This window comes from Typopeltis vanoorti, chromosome 1 (genome assembly GCF_054136105.1).
Source record: "Typopeltis vanoorti isolate ZY-2024b chromosome 1, IOZ_Tvanoo_1.0, whole genome shotgun sequence".
Classification (NCBI taxonomy): domain Eukaryota; kingdom Metazoa; phylum Arthropoda; class Arachnida; order Uropygi; family Thelyphonidae; genus Typopeltis; species Typopeltis vanoorti.
Window position 1 is genome coordinate 161633517 of NC_143549.1, and position 25108 is coordinate 161658624.

Consider the following 25108-nt stretch of genomic DNA (forward strand, 5'->3'; position numbering starts at 1 on the left):
ATTTTTAAAATAAAAAAAAAGTGGAGATATATTGTGTTAAAAGATATTTTCTTGGGTATATCGCTTATCTCAGGAGTTTCCAGTCACTTTAGTTCCTCCCACATAGTGCTACCTAAGCTGTCTCCAGGAGTAATTAGCAGCAGGATGCTGCTAATTACTTATGTGCTAGTTGGTCACAAAGTCTTGTCCTTCAAAACTGTTTGGATGCTGTACCCTTATTGAAATCCATAAGAGGATGGTGTATTACAAATTGCTGTAGTGAATTTTCTGTATAGCATCGTGCCTGTGAGATATCTGTCAAGACTTTTCAACAGTTTGCTATAGTGAGAGTCAACTGGATAAGCCAAAGCACCTTCTCCTGAAGTGGTGATATCATCCATCAGCCACTTAAGTTTTCAACAAGGAAGATGATTAAGGTGGTGGTAGCGTTTCACTTGGTGATGAAAGTCATCTGCCATTGGTCCATTTGCCTTCACATCAGCTTCAAAGACATTCAAAATGCATCTCCTAGTCTAGCTGTTGTATGAGCTTTCATTCTTCTGAAATGTGATGACAGTTTCAATTTTCTGTTTTTCAGTTTTATACAAATATGAAGGATTGCTTTGCATGATAAAGTTAATTCATCATCTGTTGAATTCTTATGCATTCATTTATTGCAAATTTCAGGTATACTTCTTAGTTTCACTTTCATGAAATTTGGCTTACAGAAAACTGACTCATTTAATCACACTATTAATGCCTCTTGACCTGATTAGTATATAATACAAAAGTTATCATCCTGAATATAAATTCAGATGTGAAAAGTTACAGAAGCCATGATGTTTACTTTATATTTTGAGAGTACTGGTATATATACATGTGTTATTTTATTAATATCTGTAATAATATAGAAGAGCCCATACTTGTCACACATCCTTTCTTTATGCTAAAGAACAATCAGCATGAACAAAGTTTCTTTCTTTCTCAACATTTAATATTGATTTTACCAAATTCTAGATATTATACATATAATGATATGAAAAATGGAAAAGATTTAAATGGAGCGCTAAGAGGAGTTTGCTCGTGTGCTGAGGGACAGCCATGTGATCCAGTGGATCGCCAGTTCAACACCTTGATTCCATGGTGTTTACCTCACACTGGAAATCGACATAATCATTGGTCTGGGCTGTATGGTCGGTTGGAATGGGAAGGCTTTTTTAGTACAACTATTACTAATCCTGAACCCATGGGAAAGCAGGTATGTGCATATTTAGTTTTGGAAGATTAAAAAATAGATTAATTTGAAAAAGAAAAAAAAAAGAACAAATACTGATATAATACTGGATTTGAAATGGGATAATAATAATCATAATTATTATTATATATTATTATAATATGTGTGTGTATATATATAATTGACATAAACAATATACAGTTGACCCTTGAAGAATGTGGGTTTGAACTGCGTGGATCCACTTATACGCATTTTTTTGAATGAATATATTGGAATTTTTTTTAGAGATTTGTGACAATTTAAAAATTTCACAGACGAACCACATAGCCTAGAAATATCGAAAAAATTAAGAAAAGTTAGGTGTGCCATGAACGCATAAAATATATGTAGACACTAGTTTATTTTATCATTTACTACTATAAAACTGCACAAATATATTATAAAAAGTTAAAATTTATCAAAACTTACGCACACTTACAGAGCGTACATGGCACCATTCGCAGTTGAGAGAAATGTAAACAAACGTAAAGATGTAGTGTTAAATCATAACTGCATAAAAGTAACTGTTATTAATTAGTTTAATTAATTAATTAGCATAAAATAAAAATTTTATAATTCATTCATTCATTAGTGTATAGGCCAGGCTACTACGAAGCAACGATATTGCTGCTGCTTCATTATGCCTGTAAATAAATGTGAATTTCTTTTTCATATTATCTTTTCATTTTTGATGTCTATTTTTTTTTAGTGATACGTATAACATTTACAGTGTTTTGTATCATATAAGACTATTGATGTAGGTACTGACAGACATACGATTCCTCTTGTAAACAGATGGTGTAAACTTACACTGTCGATAAATACAGTACTAAATGTAATTTCACTTCCTTATGATTTTCTTTAATGACATTTTCCTTTCTCTAGGTTACATTATTGTAAGAATATAGTATTTAATACATATATACATATACAAAATATGTGTTAATCAACTGTTTATGTTATCATTAAGGCTTTCAGTGAACAGTAGGCTATTAGTAATGTAGTTTTTGGGGAGTCAAAAGTTACACATGGATTTTCAAACAACATGGGGGAGAGGGGATCTGCGTCCCCTAACCCTCACGTTGTTCAAGGGTCAACTGTATACATAAAGATACATTTCTTACCAACCACTATATTATTTATACGGCTAATCCTGTTTCCATTTAGGAGTGTCCCTTATTTTAAATACATTGGTTTTTTACTCAAGAATTTTTTAGGGCATTATAAGTGTATTTTAGAGGTAAATATATGCAGACTAATAGAGGAAGAAATTTTGCACATGCCTTGTTTGGATGTCTTCATTCTCCATACTTCTGTTAGGCCGATAAAGGGGGTGGGGTAGGAAACGTGGGGGAGTTGTTTGAGACAAGGTGGGAAGATTAAATTAGAAAACCTGAGTTTTTTTAAAAATGGGAAACAGGGCCGGGGGAGAGCGTTAACGGGGTGTGAGCTGTTTCGATCGTGTATTGTCATCAGAATATTTCAGGAAAAGTGTAGGGCTATGTCATGATGGCTTGGTGTATCTGCCTTAGAAGGAATTTTGCTTTTGCTTATTGGTAGGAATCATGACCTAATTTTTATGTTGTGGAGCTTCCAACACTCAGAAATTATGTAGGGTTGGTGGACGTTGATTGAGTTTTCGTCACATTTTGTGGCTATTGTTTCCAATATTCTAAGCATTGTTTCATTGTCTTGTTTGTCTATTATTCTGGCCTTCTCAATTTGCAGGGTATGTTACTGTTAACCACGCTACCGGCCACGACGTCTATAGACGTCGAGTTTATCATGGATGCGAAGTGCATATTAAAATTTTAATACCATTGATATTACATTGAAATATGTGATGGATACGAAGCGTATGCGTATCCGTATTTGATCCATAATGGCCGGTGAGGTGGTTAAAGGGCATGAACTGCTATTTCTGTCTTCTCTGTATTTTATTTTTCTTTTTGATGTTGCGTTTTTTTTGTGTTGAAATGTTCTGGAATAATGATGTTACAGTCACGGAAGTGTTCTTGTAGTCTATCCCATAAAGACCTAATGGTAGAACCTGTGTAGATGATATCACAGTCTTTTTGGCAAGGAAATTTATAGACTACATTGTGGTGTTCTAGCATTTCTTCATGTGAGAGATTTAGTAGGTTTTAGGAGAGTTGCTGATTTTTGTTTCGTGGTGAATACTACTAGCTTATAATCCATGTGTTTGAAAATGTATTTGTAGGATTTGTATGTATGGCAGTTTGAATCTTTCGTGTTGGGAGTCTGTTTGGGTAGTAGGGTTGTTTTGGCAGGTTTTTGCTGTTCAGTTTGCGTAATTTATTAGTTGTGTGGGGTAGTTGCGATTTTTAGAAATCTGTTAAATTATTTAATTCCGTGTTGAGATAATTACGGTTAGTTGAGAATTTGTAACATTTATAAATTGTGATTGGATGACCAATTTTTTAACTGAATATGGATGGTATGAACTGAAATGGAGGTAGTTTCCGACATGTGTGGGTTTGTGGTATATTTTCATGTCTGTTTTGTTGTTAGTTCTGATTAATGTCAGGTTTAAGAAATTGATGGATTTGTTCTGTTCAGTTTCCATGGTGAATTTTAGTCTGTTGCTGTAATTTTTAAGGGATGTTTGTAAGGTAGTGATGTGTGTAGGTTCTCCAATGCATAGAATGTCGTCCACTTATGTGCCATAAAAGGTGATGTTGGGGGGGGGGGGTGATTCTATGTGTGCCAGGAATAATTCTGCTGGTTATCCACTGATGTTTTAGCCCATAGGGAGTCCAAAAATTTGAACATATACGTTGTTGTTGAACTTAAAGAAGTTAGCTGATATTATGAGTTTGATCAAGTTTATGATGTCATTTGGTGTTAATTTTGTGTGTGCGTGCAGAGTATGGTCCTCTGTGAGTAGTGTGTGTGTGTGTGTGTGTGCGTGCGTGCGCGCGCGCGATATCTAATGTTCTGGGTACGTCCATGTTAGTGTATAATGAAGTTGCATCCAACCAGGAGAGGACGTCTTCCCGGGATAAAGTAACATTATTTAAACATATACGTTGTTGTTGAACTTAAAGAAGTTAGCTGATATTATGAGTTTGATCAAGTTTATGATGTCATTTGGTGTTAATTTTGTGTGTGTGTGTGTGTGTGTGTGTGTGTGTGTGTGTGTGTGTGTGTGTGTGTGTGTGTGTGTGTGTGTGTGTGTGTGTGTGTGTGTGTGTGTGTGTGTGCAGAGTGTGGTCCTCTGTGAGTAGTGTGTGTACGATGTCTAATGTTCTGGGTACGTCCATGTTAGTGTATAATGAAGTTGCATCCAACAAGGAGAGGACGTCTTCCTGGGATAAAGTAACGTTATTTATTTTCTGGAATAGGTTGTCCGTATTTTTTATCATAGAGTTTGATGTTGTAAGTAAACTATATAATAACCCCTATATTGTTTGTATGTGTTAATGAATCCTTAGAATGTTTTCCACCTGCCTTGAAATTTTGCTGTTTAAATTTTCATCTTGATTAAAAAAATAATAATAAATAAATTTTTTAAAAAATGCAGATTCACATTGATAACATAAGAGAAAAAGTTGCCTCTTTATGAAGATTTTATAATTCTGAAATGTTCGTTGGATGAATATTTGCAACATGTCACAATTTGGAGGGGGGGGGAGAGGCAGTGTTGACTGTTTCTTATAAAGTTTTTGTAAAAATAAAAAATTAACATTGCTTAGTAACTTTAGGTAGAACTGGTAGTGCTGAAAAGTAATGGAAATCAGAATATAACAAGCATATGCATTATTCACAGACTTTGCAGTAAATTTTATATTCCAGGTGTATTTGTTTGTTATTGTGTTTTTTAGTTAGAGAAAAGACATCATGAAAGCACTATAAATTTGTACATTGTTTTTGTTATGTATGTATAAATAACTGACATCAAAATCACAATACTGATGTGTGGTAGAGGCAGGCAGACAGAGAGAGAGAGAGAGTGAAATAAGTCTCTGGTTTAGTTTCATCTGAATTCATTTGGCATTCAGTTTGTGTGTGTGGATCAGAATTATGGTGATCTGTAGTTAAGCTTCTTTTAGTTTTCATCTGATCAGGATAAAAATTAGTGCTGCATAATGTGCTAGGTAAATTTTTTGGAATGAATGAAAGGAAAGAAGAGCATTCCATGTGCAGCTCCTGTGTCATCATCAGTTAATGGCAAGAACCATTTAGTCATATCTTGATGATAAATATCTTGAAAAACAAATTGAGGGATTTTTTTAAAAAAAAAAAAAAATTAAAAAAAAAAGCAGAAATGGTAGTATCCAAACATTTCATATGAATGAAACTGGTCCTGCATGGAGTGATCTTCCTATTCCTGTTTTCTACCACTTCATGAGGAGAATCAGTGGTGTACTCAAGATTTAATCTTGGGAAGGAGGGGGGGGGGGGGGAATTAAATCAAGAGTGCTCGCAGCACTCTTGATTTAATTTTGGGGGGGACCTGAGTTGAGTAGACAATTTGAGAATACACACTAAGCATCCCATACGACATATGACTAAGCATCTGTAGTGATCGCCAATGCATGATACCCGTGATCTCCTCTGTCCTGGCTGGGGCAAACGAAGTATCGCCCAAGCACTACTTCGTTCGCCCTGCATTTAAAACAGCCGTGATTCTTGAGAGCCAGAAGCTATTCCCACCTTATGTGATCGCTAATTCATAAGTAGTATAGAAATAGAAGACATGACACAACATAAATAAAAGAAAAAAGAATTTTAATTAGCAAAAGATTTTTGGAAAATTTGGTGGTCTTTTTTCTTTGGGGGGGGGGGGGGTCAAGGCCCCTTGGTCCCCTCCCTGAGTGCACCGATGAGGAAAATAATACTATTCCTAATGACAAATTAAAAGATAAACCTTGTATGAAGATCCTTCACAGGATATCCAAGTTAAACAAAGTAAACTCAGTGACTTAGAAAGTGATCTAAACTTGTTAAAGCAACAAGCAGAACTTTGGGGATCCAGACTGAAAGAATGGAAATCATGTTGAAAGTTCCTAGCACATAAATCAGCATGCATCCTGAAAAAATACAGAGAAAATTATAAGAAAACTGCTTTTAAAAAAGAAAAGTCATATGAAGACTTATTAATAATATAGAAAATATAGATCATGAAGCTGGCAAAATGTTCTTAAGGCTTTGGGGGAAAAAATTTAGGAATGGAATGTAAAAAAGATTCGAGGATAGATGGTGATACACATGACATGAAAAATATAAATAGGAATATTCTGGACATTGGGAGTGCAATGAACTCTCATTGTACCAAATACTATTATAAGAAACGCATTCGCTATGATAAAATATGAAAAGGTTTCAACCAGAGCACTCCCTCACAGGTATAATTCTATCCTTAGGATAAATCAAACTATTCCTGTATTCCAATGAGTTCCCATTTTTGAGAGTTGACTTGAAGCACTTAAAAAAAATTATTAAATAAGTAGTGACAGAAAATAGAAACTATCCAGCAGGATGCAATGCAATCAAGAGTAGATATCAGTACTTAAGATAGAAGATGCCCTAAGATATTCCAGTTGAATTTGATGTGGAAAAACAGCAGGAATATACAATATTTGTTTGTCCAGAAATGCTCAAATATGGGTATAAAAATTTTCATATGGGTATGCTGCATAAATCAGGTCAAATTCAAGCTCTTGTAATATCTATCCAAAAAAAGGAAAATAAAACTGAATGTGAGAATTACAAGAATATTCCCACTGAGTGTCCCATGCTAGGTAAAAATATGAAGAGGCATAGATATTTGTCGAAGAGAAACTAGAGGTTTAGACAAACAGGAGATCAATTTTTCACTTTAGGACATAGTTCAGAAACCATGGGAATATAACAAGGGTATGTATTTATTTGAATTTATTAAATCTCAAAAAAGTATATGACAAGCTACCAAGAGAAAAGCCTAGTTAAATGCTACACTTATATGAAGTAAGCAGGACATTATACAATGCAATATTTAAGTTGTAGGTCAGCAGTTAGAATTGAAAGAGATACAGGAAGATGGTTTCGTGTAAAATCAGATGAAAGGTGCACACTATCTCCAGTATTATTCCTCATCTATATGGATCACATTATGAGGGAAAGTGACATCAAAATTTGAAATCTGATAACATTGTAGTCCTGACAGGTAATAGACCAGTTTGTTGGAAAAGTGTCTTTAGGAAGTTAGTATAAGTGTAAAATTATACCTAGTAGTGTCACAGTACCTTTAGAGTACACATCACAAATTTGATCATGATGATGATGGCAAACATAGAATGTTAGGTGGCATACTATGGAAGAGGAAAAGTTGGTCTTTGTTGAGGATCTAAATAGCTCAGCTCAGCTAACGCCTTTTTATTCCCGTATATACGGGAGTAGGCGAGGCCATTTAGCACAGTAGGAAATGATTGTCAGACATACGAAAATAATTGGAGAAAAGAGCAAAGCTGATAATAATAATGGCAAATACCCGTTGTATTTCTGCTCAGGACATGGACTGGTTATTACTAACACGATGTTCCAACATAAAAATGTGCACAAATTTCCATGGAGAGAAGAGGCTAGGAATAAGAAAAGTCTCATTGACTATGTTATTGTTGATAGTGGTGTTTTCGCCCAGGTGCAGGACATCAAAGTGTACAGAGGGTTTGAAATTGAAAGTGATCACCATTTAGTCTTAAACAGGATAACATTGAATTTCATATTGAAAAGAAGAACATATAAGAAAGTTTTAAAGCGAATAAAAGTTGAGCAGCTCTCAGATGTGAACTGTAGACTAAAATACAGAAATATTATTGAAAAGAAAATGAAAGAGTTTGAGAACAGGAATCAAACCTTGGAGATTCAGTGGCAAACTCTGAAGGAAACATTGATTGATTCTGCCAGAGAGGCATGTGGTGAGGTTGTCTGCAAGGATAGAAAAATCAGAACTCCATGGTGGACACAGGAAGTTAAAGAGGCAGTGGAGGAAAAGAAGAAATGATATTAAAAATTCCTGGCAGATAAGTCAGCTTGTCTCTTAGAGAATATAGAGACAAATGCAAGAATGCTAAACACTGTGTAAAACTAGCTAAACAAAAGTCATGGGAGGACTTTGGCAAGATATTCTGGAAGTTGTTGAAGAAACTCAGAAATGGAAGAAAGAATGCTAAAAGGAATTAGAGATGATAAAGATGACATGAAAACTGGAGAAAAAGATATTCTTGAAGTATGGAGTAATTACTTTGAAAAATTTCTAAATGAAACAAGTGGTGATAGCACAGTGGTAAAAAACACTTAATAGGCATACAGTCAGGAATACATATCCATACTTGAAGTAGAAAAAGCCATGAAAGGCTTGAAATGTGGAAAGGCAGCAGGAGTAGATGATATTCGACCAGAAATGCTGAAGTACGGTGATATAAAAGTCTTACAGTGGCTGCACGGCATAGTTCAGAAAGCCTGGACAGAGGGATGAATTCCAGATGATTGGAGTAGAGCTCTCATAATACCCATATGTAAAAAAAATAAATAAATAAAACTGAATGTGAGAATTACAGAGGTATTTCCCTACGGAGTGTTCCTGGCAAGATCTATGCAAGTATACTTGAGAAACAGTTGAGAAGGATTGTGGAAGAGAAGCTTGGTGAAGAACTAGCTGGATTCAAGCCAAATAGATGCTATCAGGATCAGATTTTCAGTTAATGACAGATAGTTGAGAAATCATGGGAATATAACAAAGATCTGTATTTAAGTTTTGTAGATCTCGAAAAAGCATATGACAAGGTGCCAAGAAAGATACTATTCAAAACGCTACAGTTATGCATTGGGGCATTATATGGGCATTATATTAAGCAGTACTTAGTCTTTATTTGAGTTGTAAGTCAGCAGTTAGAATTGAAGAAACTATAGGAAGGTGGTTTAATGTTAAATCTGGTGTCAGACAAGGATGTACATTATCCCATCTGTTATTCGTTATCTATGTGGATCATATTATAGAGGAAAGTGGTATTAAACCTGATATCAAAATCGAAGAAGTTAATCTCACATCTTTGCTTTATGCGGATGATGTTATACTTCTAAATAAATCCACTACAAGTCTGCACGATTCTCTGACTGAAGTGAATAACTGTTGTAATAGATATGGTATGAAGGTCAGCAATAAAAGACAAAGACAATGAAAATAGGCAGAATCATTGAAAATGTCAACTGTGTTGTGAATGGAGAACCTGTGGAACAAGTAAAACATTTCAGCTACTTAGGCATGATTTTTAGTGAAGATGGTAAATCAAATATGGAAATAGAAAACAGAATCAACAAAACTGGTATGGGTGGAAATCAATTGAATAAATTCATATGGAATAAGATAAATTAGGCAAAACACTAAATTAGCTGTATGCAAGACAGTATTCGAACCAATTTTAACTTATGTATCTGAAAGCTGGGTCAGAAGTGCTTATGACACTTGACCAAAGGCTAGAGACTGCTGATATGAGAGTCCTGAGCAAGATTAGGGGCGTGAACAGATGGCATCAATGGCAATATCTTATTAAAAATGAGGATATTAACAAAGAACTTGACATTGTTAGCATCCAGAAATGTGTTAGCAGAGCTAATCTCAGGTGATATGATCACTTAAACAGAATTGGAGAGGAAAGATTAGCAAAACAAGTGTTCTCTGCCAGATTGGCAGGAAAAAGAACCAGAGGATGATCAAGATATAGGTGGATTGATATATTAAAAGTGCCTTAGAAGACAGAAATATAATATCTGATAATATTGCAGTCTTGGCAAGTAACAGACTAATTTGGAGGAAATTTGTATATCGGAAGTTAACAATGGTGTGAATTTTTCATGTAGTACCATCATATGCTGTACACCCCTTGACGGTATATATCAGGATTTTGATGAAGATGGTGCGATAGCAATGCTACATTACTAGAGGATAATTATAGAACAACATAGTTTCCTTCTTGTAGAAAGGCTTATACGCTGGTTTCACATGATAACTAATAATTAAGGAATTGACAGCGTACAGTAGAAATTTAAATTAAATCATCTTTAATATATACTTTCCGATATTTCGGCAATGTCACGTTGCCATCTTCTTAGGAACTTAAAATAAAGACAGGTGCATGCAAGTACTACATAACAGCAAATGAGAAACAAAGCGAGGAAGCTACCATTTTCCTCGCTTTGTTTATTGATAAATAAACAAAGTGAGGTTTCTTTATCAATAAACAGATTTATTAGATATTGCCATTGATGGCAATATCTAATAAATCTGTTTTTAGATATTGTAATAAATATGTAATATTAGATATGTAATAAATAATTAAATAAAGAGATTTATTAGATATTGCCATTGATGCAAGAAGTACCTAGTGGGCTATATTGGTAGGCCTTTGGGCTCAAGTTCATCTAATAAATGTTTCCCAAATTTGGGGCAGTCTCATGCTTCCAAATTTGTTGAGGTTTGGTATGTTCCTAAGGGCTGAGGCTAATTCCATGAATAGTCTTTCATATTTAAACTTGCTGCGGTGTAATACTGTGGCTTTCTTCCACCTTATTCTGTGGCGAGTATCCAGAGCGTGGTCTTCAAGCTTAGAGTGGCTGTACTGATGAAATCGGATGTAGTCCTTGTGTTCTGAGATTCTGATATTTGCTGTCCTGCCTCTTTGGCCAAAGTAGGACAATTTACAGCTGCAAGGGGACCAAGTAGGTCTAGGGGAAGTGGCTGGTCTTTAGTGGAGCAGGTAAGGGATGCCAATTTTCTATATGGTCTATCACAAGTGGTCAAGTCATGTTTTTTTTAGAATTTTGTTGATTTTTTCCGAGGTGCCTGGGATGTAGGGAATGGTGATAAATTTAGAGTAATCTTTTTTGTGAAGGGAGGTGGGTTGTGGATAACTGGTTTAAGTATTTTTTGGATTTTTTTTTCTTTTTTTGGTGGCGGGGGTAGCCATTGGCTGAGAAAGTGTCAAGGATGTGATTTAGTTCGGTGGTTAGGGCTTGATCATTTGAACAGATTAGTTTTGCCCTGTTGTGTCTTAATAACTTCATATTGTTGTGAGGAGGAGTGATGGGATTGTTGGTGAATGTATCTGCCTGTATGGGTGGGTTTTCTTAAACTGAGAAAACCAAGGTTCCATCAGGTTGGCGGGTGACTAGTGTGTCTAGGAAGGGGAGGTTATTGTTTTTCTGTTTTTCCAGCGTGAACTTGATTCTGGGGTGTTGGTTGTTTAAGTGTGTTAAGAAGGAGAGGAGTGAATCTGGGCCATGTGGCCATATAGCGAACACATCATCAACGTAGCGAAGCCATATGGTAAGTTTTTATGGTGCTGATTTTAAGGCTTTCTTTTACAAAGTCTCCGTAAAGAAGTTGGCCAAGAGTGGGGAAAGCGGTGAACCCGTGGCTGTCCACGCTATCTGTTTATAGAATTTATCCTCCCAAACAAAATAGCCTGAGTTCATTGTGAACTAAAATAGGGCTGAGATATCGGCAGGAAATTTAGCTTGGATTTGCTCTAAGGTTTCTTTGAAGGGGACATTTGTGAATAAGGAGGAGACATCAAAACTGACCATTGTGTCATTATGTTGGAGTGTAAGGTTTTCTATACTGGCTTTGAAGTGGGCTGAGTTTTTTGTGTGTGATGGTGTTGCCAGTCTAGTGTGAGAGAGCTTTAGCTAAATGCTTAGCTAGTTTTTAAGTGGGGGAATCAATGCCATCCTCTATGGGACATAATTGCACATTTTCTTTATGTATTTTTGGGAGCCCATATATACGGGGGAGGGGTCTAGAGTTATATGGTTTTAGTCTGTTAGTAATCTCCACAGGCCAAGAAGTGACCTTCTTATGGAGTCTATGGAGTTTTTCTAATTTGTTAGTTGGTGGGATTGTATTCAGTGGGGAGGTAAGTAGCTCGATCTAATAGTAAAGCCTTAAGCTTACCTGTGTAGTCATTATGATTGAGTACCACAGTGGCGTTCCCCTTATCTGCTTTGGTGATAACTATTTCTTTGTTTTTCTTCAATTCTTGTTGTGACTTGTATTCACTAATGGTTTTTGTTGTTGTTTTTGGTGGTTTTGCTTTTGTGAGAACACAGGCTACATCCAATCTAATATCGTTGGCGATGTGGTTTGGAAGGTGGCGAATCCCATGTTCAATCTGGATCATTAATTCCTTGGCCGGTAATTTCCTAGGAGCAATGGTGAAGTTGTGACCACGTGACAGAGCGTTGAGTGCTTCAGGCTTCAAGATAACTGAAGACAGGTTAACTACAGTGTTGGTTTGTAGTTTAGGTTTGGACGTAGAGTTCTTTTTTAATTTATCAAACTTGTTGATATGTTGACTCCGTATTTGTTCGAATTCTTTATTTGCCGCAGAACACAAGACGTCATGTAGAACTGACCAAAGCTCATGATTAAGGGTATTCGAAAGCTCATTCTCTAGCGCTAAAATAGCTCTGTTTATGTTGGCTAGGGAACCGCGTGTAGCTGTAATTTGCTCCCGAAGTAAAGCCTGGCTCACCCAGTTGTAGATACGGAGAGCTTTCTGTGCACTGAAACGGTGCTTAAACTTTACACAATTTGGGATGACTTGATTATCCAGGCAGCGTTTTAGGAAGGTCAGACGATTCAGTTGTCTGGGTAACTTCAGCTTCAGTTTGCCGTAATGGCAGGCCTTGCGTGCGAAGGAATCTCCGTGGATGATCGTAATTCTTGTAGAAAGGCTTATACGCTGTTACACATGATAACTAATAATTAAGGAATTGACAGCGTACAGTAGAAATATAAATTAAATCATCTTTAATATATTCTTTTCGATATTTCGGCAACATCACGTTGCCATCTTCTTGGGAACTTAAAATAAAGACAAGTTCATGCAAGTACTACATAACAGCAAATGAGAAACAAAGCGAGGAAGCTATAGTTTTCCTAAAGTTTTGATGGTGCCCCCTAGTGGGCTATATTGGTAGTTCTTGGCCTTTGGACTGAAGTTCTTCTGATAAATGTTTCTCAAATTTGGGGCCGTCTCATGCATCCAAATTTGTTGAGGTTTGGCATGTTCCTAAGGGCTGAGACTGATTCCATGAATAGTCTTTCATGTTTGAACTTGCTGCAGTGTAATACTGTGGCTTTCTTCCACCTTATTCTGTGGCGAGTATCCAGAGCGTGGTCTGCAAGCCTAGAGTGGCTGTACTGGTGAAATCAGATGTAGTCCTTGTGTTCTGAGATTCTGATATTTGCTGTCCTGCCTGTTTGGCCAAAGTAGGACAACAGGAAACATAGTTTCCTGTTGTCTTTCTTGTCTGATAAGTTGTTTCCTGTGTGTTCATGGGACAGGTTTGTCTGTTTCCAGGAGGAAAAACCCTTCCATATCTGAATGAGGCCTACTAACTCACCTTCAGTTGAAGGACTGACAATAATTATTCTTGTCCTAGACAGGATGCAGACCTAAGTCTTTCAACTAAAGCGCTTCGTTTATACCAACTGAACTACAGAAGATCCATTATTATTACTATCATTAGTGATATTAGTATGTGACTTCCACGCACATCACTTATGTGGAATGAATTTTACTCAGATTTGGTATTTCAAATTTTTACAGGAATTTGTGTAACTGTTCCATTTTTCAGTTCAGCTATTTTTGGAGTTACAGAAGAATGATGTGTCAAAATTATATATTACAATAACTCTCTGGTTTAGTGGAATTCAAAGAAGTTGTCTGCATGGTTCAGTTTTAGTTCCAACTGGATCACTTTTATTATAACATTTTTGTAAATAAGTTTGAAATGATATTAATAATTCTTCTCTGGCGGGATGAAATTTTATACGAGGGTAGTCTGAAAATTGCTCAGCCTAACAATGAAAATAACAAATTGATAATTTCAATATTATTTTTATTTTTCAAATAATCTCCCTTAAGACTAATACATTTATTTCAGCAATGCTCCAGTGCCATTATCCCATACCTGTAATGGTTCTCAGTAAGATCTGCACAAAATACCCCTCTACAGCTACAATCACCTGTTTATTCGAAGAAAAACATTGACCAGCGAGGAAGAGTTTTGGGAAGAGATAGAAGTCAGAGGGAGGCAAATATGGGGAATAGGGTGGATGTTTCAACAATTCATAGTGCAGATCCTTTAATTTTCCCATTGCCAAAACGCCTTTGTAGGCAGGTGTTGTCCCTCTGAAAGATGATTTTTTTCTTCTGCAAACCGGGTCTTTCCTCGCAAATTTTTTCATCTAGTCTGGTTAAAAGATTGGAATAATATTCTACAGTTATTGTTTTACCCTTTTCAAAATAATTAATAAACAAAATGCTTTAGCAATCCCAAAACACCGATGTCATGACCTTTCCTGCTGATGGAATCAACTTTGTCTTCTTTGGCACTGAACAACCGACTTCTGTCCACTGTTTTGACTGCTGTTTGAATTCTGGTGTGTAATGGTGAATCCAAGTCTCATTCATAGTAATAAATCGATGCACAAAATCAGTTTTATTCTTGTTAAAATGCTCCAAGCACTATTCAGAGATTTTAATGTGAATTCATTTTTTATCTGCTGTGAGCAAGCACAGCACCGATCTTGTTCAAAGCTTTTTGATTTGCAATTCTTCATGCAAAATATATCCTACATGTTCTTTTGAAATGCCTATAGTCTCAGCAATTTGACGCACTTTGACTTGCTGGTCATCCAGTACCATATCGTGCACTTGATCAATGATTTCTGGACATCCTTCATGGACATTGATCAATGATTTCTACACTTTTTGGACATTCTTCATGGATCATCTTCGAGGCTGGTGCGGCCACGTTTAAACTTGGCAGCCGATTTCTTAATTTACGAAAACGAGGGAGAAGAGTGCCCATAAACTTAGAAAGAATTTCTTTTGACGTTAAACCTTCTTTTACAAAGAATTTTATAACCTCACGATACCCAATTTTATCCATTTCAAGTGATACAGACAACACTTTTTCTTCTTCAAAGCTGTATAAAACAGACTACTTGATAGAATGGCTTGCAATTTCACATGGGTGCTTATGACAGATGTACCAAATTAGAAAAAAAAATCTTGCCGATAGTGTAGCCATCTATGGTCAAGGCCAAGAACTTTTCAGACCACTTTCATAGTTAAGATCTATATTAAAATTTGTCAGTTTTGATTTCAATCTGACCATTGTTGTTGTGAAAAAATTAGGTAGAACGAAATTTGTTGTCTAGAGATAAATCATGATAAACACAATAACCAGTATGTATGCTTATAGAAAATTTTGACAAAATAATGATTACATCACAATGACTACTTATATGTTGTCTGTATCTTGAGTAACATTAGGTATTGTTACAAAACACTTTTAAACAATAGTTCGCAAGAAAATTACTTTTTTAATGTATTATGAAACAATTCATCGAAATATTATCAGTGAATTGTTTTTTCCCGTCAATTGCATTTGCGACAAATTGTCATGCATTGAACCGTGGTTCGATAAATTGCCTTTTCAATGAATTGTCATTTGGTAAACTGTCTTTCGATTAACTGTTTTCAGTGAATTTTCATGGACCCAAGCAAAAGTCGCACAAATGTCATTGGCAAGGAACCAAAAAGCTGGACTGCCCATTTGAAATGGATATGAGTTTGGTTCACTTATCCCTCTCACAATTGATTTATTAATGATCATTCTTAATAAGATTGATGCAATGCAGATGCCTGAGGAGCAAGCAGATTTCAGGAAAGGCAAGGGCACCAGAGACCAGATACTTTTCCTAAACAGATCATTGAGAAGTATAAAGAGTTTAGACTCCCTATGGTAATGTGCTTCATAGACTACTCCAAAGCTCTTCACTGCGTTCAGCATGTGAAATTGTGGGATGTAATGAAAATAATGGGTTTTCCTCAATGCATTATCTTGATGGCTGACTTGTACGGCAAGCAAGAAGCAACAGTAAGAACAGATATTGGATTAACTGTTTGGCTTCCTGTGGGTAGGGGAGTTAGGTAAAGATACCTACTTTCTCCTCACGTGTTTAGTTATCTATGCCAAGGACATAAGACAGGAATTAGGATAGGTAGAAGATGGGTCAGTAATCTGAGGTATTCTGATGATACGGTACTCCTTTGTAATGACAAGAAAGAACTAAGACAAATGCTTGACAGAGTTAATGAGATTAGCAAGAACAGAGGACTTAAACTCAGTCCTAGCTAGACAAAGATTATGATTCTCAAAGGAAATATAGACAGGGAAGCTCCTGAGAAACAAGATCTCAATGGAGAAATAATCGAAGAAGTTCAGCAAATTCATGTACTCGGGATCCATCATTAATGTGAAGAATTGCTATTCAGAAGATTAGGAATGGCTAAAACAGTGGTCTATATCTTGAGTAATCAGAGATTTGTCGAAATCTGGATATGTCTTCACAAGAACAAAGCTGAGGATTCTGGATGCAACTTATTTATGTGAAACTCAAAGAAGTCTGATGGGAAAGGGAAAGCTGCTTTTGTGATGTGGTGGGAGACTATTAAGGATCTCATATACTGAAAGATGGACAGATGGGTGGGTGCTAGAAAGGATTGGTAGAACTTGAAGACTCCTTAAGGATATTGACAGAAGAAAGCTGAAATACTTTGGACACACTGAATGAATGAATGGAAGGAGGACTTTTCAAAATGGTAAGGGAAGGTAAAATTCCTTTAAAAATCAAAAGAGGTAGACTCTCAATGAGAAGAATGATGGTGTGTCTAGACTGGTCTTCAGATAGTTTGAATCCTCCAGGAAAGCATACGATAAAAAGCATTTACCACCTGGCAAAGACTGGTGTGGTACATCCAAGGAGTGGAGTGGAGTGATATAACATCTTGATGATGTCCAATGAATTTATGGATGGAAATCTGATTTGTCAAAGTTCTTTTGCATTTACTGTAAGCTGAGTATGATGATAAAGTTTTGCGCTTCAGTCATCCCTGATATGCTGATTGTTTTTTGGAGTGTATTGGAGCTTGTTGAAGAACCAAGACCTGAATAGTGGTCAAGAAACTAGAGTGGATTGAGAAATAAAGGCCTTCCTTCCAGTAAGGATTATTTCTGGTATTCAGTGTGAGCAGAGAAAAATAGCAGTCAGACTGTGGAAAATAGCCATGTTGTTCATTCCATTTTGCACTCGTAATGCCAAAGAACACAAGACAGAATTGTTGGATGAATGTGGGTATTGTGTAACTCCACGATGGGTGGAGATGTCTTATGTTGAATCAGTAATATTCTTTGAGCATTAATCCTTCATCCTCAAAAATTTTGGGACCCTCCCTCCTCGTCACACTACCCCAGCCAAGGACATATACCATAGATGGTGCCATGAAAATTCATCAAAGGACAAACTGTCAAATGAACAATTAATCGAACAGTAATTCATTGAAAAAGCAAATTTATTGAATAAACTATTCATCAAATGACAATTCGGCGCAAATACAATTGATAGAAAAAATAAGTCACCAATGATTTTTTGGTGAATTATGAAAGAATTCATCAAAAAATTTATTTTCTCAAAGTATTGTTTTAAAGCCTTCAGTACCAATACCTAAAGTTACCCAGGAATCAAATAACGTATGTAGGTGGTCATTGAGATGTAGTAATCCTTTTGTTGTGTTTTGCATTATTCTATATGTGTACCTGCTACTTCTACACAATGAAGTTTTGTTCTACCTAATTTTTCACAAAAACATTGGTCAGATTGAGATTAAAACTGACAAATTTTAATATAGATCTTAACTATAAAATTTCATTAAATTTCACCCTGCCAGAGCAGAATTATTAATCTGATTTTGAGACTTTTTTTTTTACTAATATGCTAATAAAAGTGATACAGAAAACTAAAACTGAACCACGCATACTTCTGTGCATTTCACAAATTCTGAAGTTTATTGTATTCCACTAAGTCAGAGAGTTATTGCCATATATAAGTTCAACAAATTTGTATAAAAGGTTCAAATACCAAATAATCTGAGTAATATTCATCCCATACAACTGGTGTGTAGATGTTGCATACTAATATTACTACTGGTAATAATAATGGAACTTCTGCAGTTCAGTTGGTATAAACAGAGTTCTTTGGTAAGAAAGACCTGGGTTTGAACCCTGTGTGTGATGCAAAGAATTATTATCAGCCCTCTTCAACTGAAGGTGAGTTAGCCAATGTCATTTGGAGATGACAAGGTTTTGACTCCTGGAAACTTGGGTATTTCATCCTGCACACCTGTTCCATGAACACACATATCTACAGACATAAATCACTTATCAAATAAGGATGACAATGAGAAATCATCTTGTTCTCTAATTAATCCCTAGTAAGTTTGCATTGCTACACGACTAACCATTTGGTTGAGGAGGAGGTGGGGGGATAAGGGGAAATAATTATTGTTTGTAGTATGTCTTTAATTAGAAACATAAGGATTCCATGCAATGAAGCATCTATGCTGATATACTGTTGTCAATGAGCGAATCATCTGGATTGAATATTATGAATGAATTACACTGCAGTTTGCAAAAAAAATGCTAATATTCTAATATGAAGGGTAAAAAAGATAAAATTGGCAAACCCTGGTGATAATACCTCATAAATTTCATGCACATGATGTTTTGAAAAAACCTGCAAGGTACTACAAAATAAGAGTGTCGTTTTTCATGATAAATTATTTTCAATATTAGTTTCCAATGGTAAAATATGCTAAGATTAAGTTTTGTGCGTTATATGTGCATCTTGTTGATTTCGTCGTTTATAGTATATTTGTTTTCATTTTTTAATAATTGACTGTTTTATCATCCTTTCTTTTTTCATGCTTATTATAATTTATTTGTATTAACTCAAAGCACAAAATAAATCAGCACACTAAATCTACCTTGTACCATAAGAAATATTTCTGCCGTCAGGTTAGTTTACTCAATCACTGAAAATCAAACAAAACAACATTCTTCTGTAAATTGCCAGAGTCATCCCTCAAAATATATACAGGAATACCTTGATTATCGCGGTTTATAATTTGATACCAAAATTCCAATTATTATTTCACTTCAAATTCAAATTATTGCAGTCGCGAGATGTAGCCTATTACATATGCAACCAATTCGAGTCGCCACTCTCCAGGTATCGCTCTCTTGTAGCACTTCGTTTTTATCCGACAGCGCCTTCTCACTACTTACCAGTAACTATCCATTCTTGCCTGAAGTACATGTGGATATTTATTTCTCTTGTTATTTACCCCTACAATGAATGCTAAAAGAAACAAGGATGATTTCAATTCTACAGCTATCAAGAAGAAATGTAGAGTGATCAGCTTAGAAGATAAGTTGCATATGATAAATAAGTATGACGCAGGCCAAAATTGCAAGAGAGTACGGTCTAAATGAATCAAGTGTTCGCCATATTTTAGACCACGCTGCAAACTCTAGGGCTTTGATCTAGGACTAAAATAAATTGAAAAGGGTGATGTTCAGGACCTGCTTCAGTCACGTGATAAGAAGCTGGATGATGAAGACCTAATTAACCTCAAGAGAGAACGTGCTTACAATGCTCAAATCGATGATAATGACGAACAAATTGACTTGGCACCGAAGGAATTTACCCTCAAAGAAATGGACAAAATGTTTAGAATTGCTGAAAATTTTAAAGAAAAAATCTTGAATGCCGATCCTAATCTCGAGTGATCACTGAAAGTTCATCAGATAATTAAAAATTCCATGCATTGCTACTGAATTTTATACGACGAAAAAAGAAAGAAAAAATTCCACCAGACAACTCTATGCCGATTTTTATCCAAGAAAGAATAATTTTATGTACTGTATGTACTTCTTATATATAAATATAAATAAAGATTAAAGAATAATCTTGTTTTTCTAAATGAACCTTCCTTTTTTACTTAACACATTTCTTTTTTTACTTGATATATAAAATTTAATTGATAGATTTGAAAAATCCTTGGCATTGATCACCCATTTTACACGCATTATTTATTCCGATTATTGCGGTATTTTTCATGTCAACAATAACCGCGATAATTGAGGTATTCCTGTATATATATATATATATATATATATATATATATAATTGCATTCTTCAACGGACAGAGATTATCAGCTGAATTTTCCATTCGTACTATGCCTTGTGGATGCAGTTATGATGAAGATGATTTCATTTGTTTGGCATATTTAATTGCCATAGTTTATTTTAACTAAGTAATTTTATTTATTATTTTATTTTATTTTTTATCATCATCATCATCAAATTCCTGACAGGTACCCTCAAGGGGTGTACAGGATATGAGAGTACTACATGAAAAATTTACATCATTACTAACTTCCTATCTTACAACTTTCCTCCAAATCAGTCTGTTACTTGTCATGACTCTAACATTATCAGATCTTATATTTCGATCGTCTAAGGCAGTGCTCCCAAACTTCTGGATGTCAGGGCCCCCTTTGCAAAAATTAAAATATTTCACGGCCCCCCTCGAAAAAAAATCGTAATAGAGAGATATATTATTATAATATTTATTGTATTTATATTCAATACAAAACATACACAGCGAATATTGCAAAAATCAAATGCATGTATTACATTTTTTGCCTCTTACCGTTTGGTTCTGAAGACGGTGCGAGCTGTTCTGGTAAAATATGAAATACTGCCTTTTTTTTTTTTTTTTTTTTTTTTTTTTTTTTTTTTTTGAGTCTGTTTCTGCTTCTTCTGATTGTTCGTGGGAATTTTTTTTTATTTTTTATCAGCCACTTATCCATCTCAGGGTTAAATTTTTTAACGTAGAATAGATCAAATAATATCACTTACCGATACTGGCACACCACAGACTGATAACATGAAATTAGTGAATATTACCTGAATAAGGGAATCCCCAGACCAGGAACATTTTTCTCTTTTGTGACTTTTCTCCCTTTAAAGAATTAATCCTAACGCGAAATAGACAGCAAAGGCAGGTTATTAAAACGTGCACATGATTGGTGCGGTATTAACAAAAGATCGTGCAACCGAAAGATAAAAGCCTAGCTGACAATTGAGTTGAAATGCTAACTCTCTTCAACCGAATTCCATATGTGAAACTGCCATAACATTACTTAGTTTTAACACGTTCGGTTGAATTTTATTGCTGCCTTGGGAAATCGAACTCGCACATACATCTAATTAATAACAATAGTTTTTAGTTAGATACTGTGTTTGCCATGCAACATATGGTTTTGTTTCAGTCTATACAGCATAGTTTCTGTATGAGGGGACATGTGATTCATTAATTAGTGTGTTTTTATCCCAGTTGTCTCTAATTGCACTATTTGTTGAGAAATATATTACACAGACTCCTCATACCTTATTCACTGGCATAATAAAAGTACTTGTTTTTATTGCCTAGGCAGTATAGTGGTTGTTAGGGAGGGGTGTTGTTTACCACTGCAAGCGAGTTACTATCTCCCTACATGAACTTGTTTAAGCTTTTTTTCATGTGTGAAGTATATGCGAAACTTTTATTGGTAACAGAAAACTAACTCGGATGACAGTGATAATATAAAATGAGTTTTGATATGTATATAAAGTCAATATCAACAGTCCCTGATTACGAACTCATGATGAAAGGGACAGGAAGATTTGGAGCTTCCCTGGAGAGCATTCGAAGTAAATACAATTAACCACTGCTTTGAAATTAAACATATGAATAAACAATATTTACTAATTAAGCGCCGAAATACGCAGGAAGCAAAGTTTGTGAACCAACACCAATGTGTGAATTTTTGCATTAAAATATAAAAAATAACAAAAAAGAAATAATAAATAATAAAAGTTAAATAAGTATCTTTTAAAATAAAAAAAATCTACTTAGTCTTTAAAGCATTTTAAATTTGTTTTCATTATTTCACGGCCCCCCTCAACAAAACCTACGGCCCCCAAGGGGGCCGCGGCTCACAGTTTGGGAAGCGCTGGTCTAAGGCACTTTGTACCGTATCAATCCAGCTATATCTTGGTCTTCCTCTGGGTCATTTTCCTGCCAACCTGGCAGAGAACACTTGTTTTGCTAATCTTTCCTCACCAATTCTGTTTAAGTGTCCATAACCACCTGAGATTAGCTCTGCTAACGCATTCCTGGATGCTGACAATGTCAAGTTCTTTCCTAATATCCTTGTTTTTAATATGATATTGCCATTGATGCCATCTGTTCAAACCCTAATCTTTCTCAGGACTCTCATATTTGCGGTCTCTAGTCTTTGGTCACGTGTTTTACTTCTGACCCAGCTCTCAGAACCATAAGTTAAAACTGGTTTGAACACTGTCTTGTATACAGCTAATTTAGTGTTCCCACTAATTTCTCTCTTATTCCATATGAATTTATTCAGTTGACTTCCTACCATACCATCTTTGATGATTCTGTTATCTATTTCCATATTTAATTTACAATTTTCACTAAAAACAGTGCCTAAGTAGCTGAAATGTTCTTGTTCCACAGGTTCTCCATTCACAGTGCATTTGACATTTTCAACAATTCTACCTATTTTCATTGTCTTTGTTTTTTTATTGCTGACCTTCATACCATCTATTACAACAGGTATTCAATTTAGTCAGAGAATCTTGCAGACTTGTAGCGGATTTATTTAGAAGTATAACATCATCCGCATAAAGCAAAGAGCTGACATTAACCTCTCCAATTATAATATCATGTTTAATACCACTTTCCTTCATAATGTGATCCATATAGATAATGAATAACAGAGGAGGATAATGTACATCCTTGTCTCACCCCAGATTTAACATTAAACCATCTTCCTGTACTTCCTTCAATTCTAACTGCTGACTTACAACTCAAATAAAGACTAAGTATTGCTTGATTTAATGCTCCATTGACACCATATAACTGTAGCGTGTTGAATAGCTTCTCTCTTGGCACCTTGTCATATGCCTTTTCCAAATCGACAAAACTTAAATACAGATCTTTGTTATATTCCCATGCTTTCTCAACTATTTGTCGTAAAGTGAAGATCTGATTCTGACAGCCTCTATTTGACCTGAATCCAGCTTGTTCTTCACCAAGCTTTTCTTCCACAATTCTTCTCAACCGTTTCTCAAACATACTTGCATAGATCTTGCCTGGAACACTCAGTAGGGAAATACCTCTGTAATTCTCACATTCAGTTTTATTTCCCTTTTTTATATATGGGTACTATGAGAGCTCTACTTCAGTCATCGGGAATTTTCCTCTCTGAACAGGCCTTTTGAACTGTGCAGACATTGTAAGAATTTTATTTCAACATTTCTGGTCGAATATCATCTACTCCTGCTGCCTTTCCACATTTCAAGAGGTATTTCCCTACATTTCAGTAGGGAAATACCTCTGTAATTCTCACATTCAGTTTTATTTCCCTTTTTTATATATGGGTACTATGAGAGCTCTACTTCAATCATCGGGAATTTTCCTCTCTGAACAGGCCTTTTGAACTGTGCAGACATTGTAAGAATTTTATTTCAACATTTCTGGTCGAATATCATCTACTCCTGCTGCCTTTCCACATTTCAAGAGGTATTTCCCTACATTTCAGTAGGGAAATACCTCTGTAATTCTCACATTCAGTTTTATTTCCCTTTTTTATATATGGGTACTATGAGAGCTCTACTTCAATCATCGGGAATTTTCCTCTCTGAACAGGCCTTTTGAACTGTGCAGACATTGTAAGAATTTTATTTCAACATTTCTGGTCGAATATCATCTACTCCTGCTGCCTTTCCACATTTCAAGCCTTTGATGGTTTTTTCTACTTCAAGTATGGATATGTATTTCTGACTGTGTGCCTGTTGAGTGTTTTTTACCACTGTGCTATCACTGCTTGTTTCATTTAGTAATTTTTCGAAGTAGTTACTCCATACTTCATGGATATCTTTTTCACCTGTTTTAATGTCACCTTTATCATCTCTAACTCCTTTTACAGCACTCTTTCCTCCATTTCTAAGCTTCTTCAACAACCTCCAGAATATTTTTCCACCTTCTTGATATTTATTTTCTATGTTCTTGCTAAAGTCCTCCCATGACTTTTGTTTAGCTAGTTTTACACAGTGTTTTGCTTTCTCACATTTGCCTCTTTATTCTCTAAGAGCAAAGGTGACTTATTTCCCAGGAACTATTGATATGCTTTCTTCATTTCCTTCACTGCCTCTTTAACTTCCTGTGTGTCCACCATGTAGTTCTGATTTTTCTATCCTTGCAGACAACCTCCCCACATGCCCCTCTGGCTGAATCAATCAGGGTTTTCTTCAAAGCTTGCCACTGAATCTCCAAGATTTGGTTCCTGTTACCAAACTCTTTCATTTTTCCTTCAATAAGCTTTGTGTATTTTAGTCTACAGTTCACATCTGAGAGTTGCTCAACTTTTATTCGCTTTAAAACTTTTTTACATGTTATTCTTTTCAATATGAAATTCAGTTTTATCTTGCTTAAGACTAAATAGTGATCACTTCCAATTTCAAATCCTCTGTACACTCTGGTGTCCTGCACCAGGGAGATCAACAATAACATAGTCAGTGATTCTTTCTTATTCCTTGCCTCTTCTCTCCATGTGAATTTGTGCACATTTTTATGTTGGAAAATGGTGTTAGTAATAACCAGTCCGTGTCCTGAACAGAAATCCAACAGGTATTTGCCATTATTACTAGCTTTGCTCTTTTCTCAAAATTTTCCCAAAATATTTTCGTACGTCTGACAATCATTTCCTACTCTGCTATTGAGATCCCCAATAAGGACCAACTTTTCCTTTTTCATTGTATCACTTGCTTTTTCTAAAGCATCAAAAAATTCCTCCACTTCTCCCTTAATT

At 35.5% G+C, this 25108-nt stretch overlaps 1 protein-coding gene across 2 annotated transcripts in view; it reads left to right on the top strand.

Annotated features, from left to right (window-relative positions):
* LOC150110586 (DNA (cytosine-5)-methyltransferase PliMCI-like) overlaps positions 1-25108 on the top strand; it is a 678915-nt gene that overhangs the window by 627336 nt on the left and 26471 nt on the right. For both annotated transcript variants that reach the window (XM_090399829.1, XM_090399828.1), the window contains exon 33: positions 997-1237. In XM_090399829.1, coding sequence (XP_090255955.1) covers positions 997-1237 — 241 coding nt within the window. The remainder of the gene's footprint in view (positions 1-996; positions 1238-25108) is intronic.